Source organism: Montipora foliosa, chromosome 5 (genome assembly GCF_036669935.1).
Source record: "Montipora foliosa isolate CH-2021 chromosome 5, ASM3666993v2, whole genome shotgun sequence".
In the NCBI taxonomy this organism is placed as follows: Eukaryota; Metazoa; Cnidaria; class Anthozoa; order Scleractinia; family Acroporidae; genus Montipora; species Montipora foliosa.
In genome coordinates this window covers 17220868-17223335 of record NC_090873.1, presented here as the reverse complement: position 1 = coordinate 17223335, position 2468 = coordinate 17220868, and the positions used below count along the sequence as shown (strand labels likewise).

The 2468-nt window shown below is 36.8% G+C and overlaps 1 protein-coding gene across 1 annotated transcript in view; it reads right to left on the bottom strand.

Annotated features, from left to right (window-relative positions):
• Positions 1-2278: 2278 nt before the first annotated feature.
• Positions 2279-2468, bottom strand: part of LOC138002292 (uncharacterized) — a 1030-nt gene continuing 840 nt past the window's right edge. Inside the window, exon 2 of the mRNA XM_068848358.1 lies at positions 2279-2468. This exon is cut by the window's right edge and continues 412 nt beyond it. Coding sequence (XP_068704459.1) covers positions 2279-2468 — 190 coding nt within the window.

Here is a 2468-nt window from a genome sequence, read left to right as displayed (position 1 = left end):
TTTGTCTGATTTTGCCATGGTTGCCAAAACTTAAAAATAAATAAAGTGAATGAAGATTACACATTTCTAATGATATGTACCTCTTAATATCATTACAGATGGTTGATGACACCTTTTCGTAATAATGGCCACCTACTGGCAAATCAGATAAGGTTCAACAAAGTTCTGTCATCATGTAGACAGATAGTGGAACGTTCCATAAGTCTTTTAAAGGGAGGTGGAGAAAGCTAAGCTACCTAAACCACTCCAGTGTGATGCTGATGACAAAGATTATCATGGGAGCTTGTGTCCTGCACAACTTCGCTCTTGTACATGATGACTTTGATCCAAATTACTTTCTTGAAGATGATGATGATGATGATGATGATGATGATGATTTCAGTGCATCTGATAGCTTCCCTCGAAACAGACCAGCAGAACAAAAGCGCCAGCATTTACTAAATCTGGTTGCTGGTTGATCTTATGATTCATCTTAACTTATTGTTATTGTAAAATAACTACCTTTTAAAACATGCAAACTTTACTCAGTCCAAGGATACATTTTTTGCTGCTGTCAATCACATTAGGATACTTCCAAGATTCATAAGTTCATATTGTAAGGTCACATCTGTGTGTTGTGAAGGCTGACGAGTTTGATTCATTTTGTTTGCCTCAAGTCCTGTTACCGATAGATCTGGGGGTGGGTACTCCGAGAAAAATTGGGTATACATGTACATACTGTACCTACATTTACATACATACAATTTAATTTTTTGTTGTCGTAGCTTCTTCTAAAAAAATGCCAATCAAGACTAGAGTCAGCAAAAATCAGACCCTGTTGATGATCAAAGTTAAGTCTGTATAGGAGACAAGTGGCCTATCAGGCCAGAGCTTATCCCGGTTTCTGTAGCGTAAAGCGACTAGGAAATTTCTAATCCCCCCTGGATAGGATGCTAGTCCATCGCAGGGTTACCCCCAGCATTAAGCTCACCAGTACCCATTTATACACCTGGGTAGAGAGAGGCACTGTGAGAGTAAAGTGTCTTGCCCAAGAACACAATACAATGTTCCTGGCCAGGGCTTGAACCTGGACCACTCCATCCAGAGAGGAGTGCACTAATCATGAGGCCACCGTGCCTCCCATAAAAAGTGACCAAAAACAATGAAGTCGAATTTTCAATCAATACTGTTGAACTTGAAGTGAATTATTTGTACAATTATTTGAATGCGGCGGCAATTTGTTTGCGTACGTGAGCAACCCAATTTAGTGCAACGACGTCATTCAATTTCAACATTAGAACCAACCACAGGCAGCAAAAGTGAGACGGCAATACCACGAAATATTGACAGCTCGCGCATAGGCAAAACTATAAGAATATCGCAATACTGCATGTTACTGACACATACTGCATGATGTATGATGTGATGGCTGTCTTATTACACTGTTTAAGTACAAGCGTGGTGTGTACACTGTTCTACTAGTGCTCAAATCAAGCTGTTGATAACCAATACGATTTGAGAATTTTGTTAAAGTTGTGATTGCTCATGGACATGTACGTGCACACATTTTTTACCATGATGTTAAACTATCATCTGATCATAGTATAAGGTTGGACAATTAAAAATTAAGGGATGGTGGTTAATAGTTTTAATTCATACCCATCACTTCTGGGCTTCATAAAATTGTTAGGGATTGCGTATTAAAAACAAATATTCATTTGCTTTTTCTTCTTTTCTTTTAGCTTTTGCATATGATTTCAGATTCCTCCACATAGCCATTGTTGGTAGCAAAACCTTCCCTAACTCAATCTGTGATTTATATAATAGCTTATTTTGGAAACTCCCCAAACCCACCCCCTGAGTTAATTTACCAGTAGAGATACTGTTAAACAATTAATTTCAGGGTATAAATTTACAGTTCTATAACCAAAGGTGTCAATAGACACATGAAAGTTTATAGGTAAAACTGCGTGAAGTTTGAAACAAGAGTTTCTTTAATTTTAAAGAACATTAAAACAATGCTCACAAAGGTCATTTTAATTAACTGGATCAACAAGTCTTCAATTCAAAGAAGTCAGTGTTATTGACCCTACATATCATGAAGTTGTATTCTTAAGGTTTGCTTTGCTGGTAAACAATTTACAGTGTTTTAGATAACACATTTCCAACTATCAATTAATAGACAAAAAGTGAAATACTTTCAGAGCAAATCATGATAAGGGCAAAGACAATTATCTAAAATGTTCAAAAATGCCCTTAAATAAATCAAACGGCATAAATGTGTATAATGCCATTTATTTTACTTTTTGGAAGTTTTCATAACTTCCAGGAGATTTGACCAGAAAGCTTTTTCCTCCTCATTCATCTCCTGCACAATTTTTAGTTTTTTGTTTTCAACCTCTTCTTTTTTACCTTGAGATTCCCTGAGAAATTCAAGCATTTCTGAGGCAGAAGATCTGCTTCTGCGTTTCTTTGAAGGGCGTTTGGAG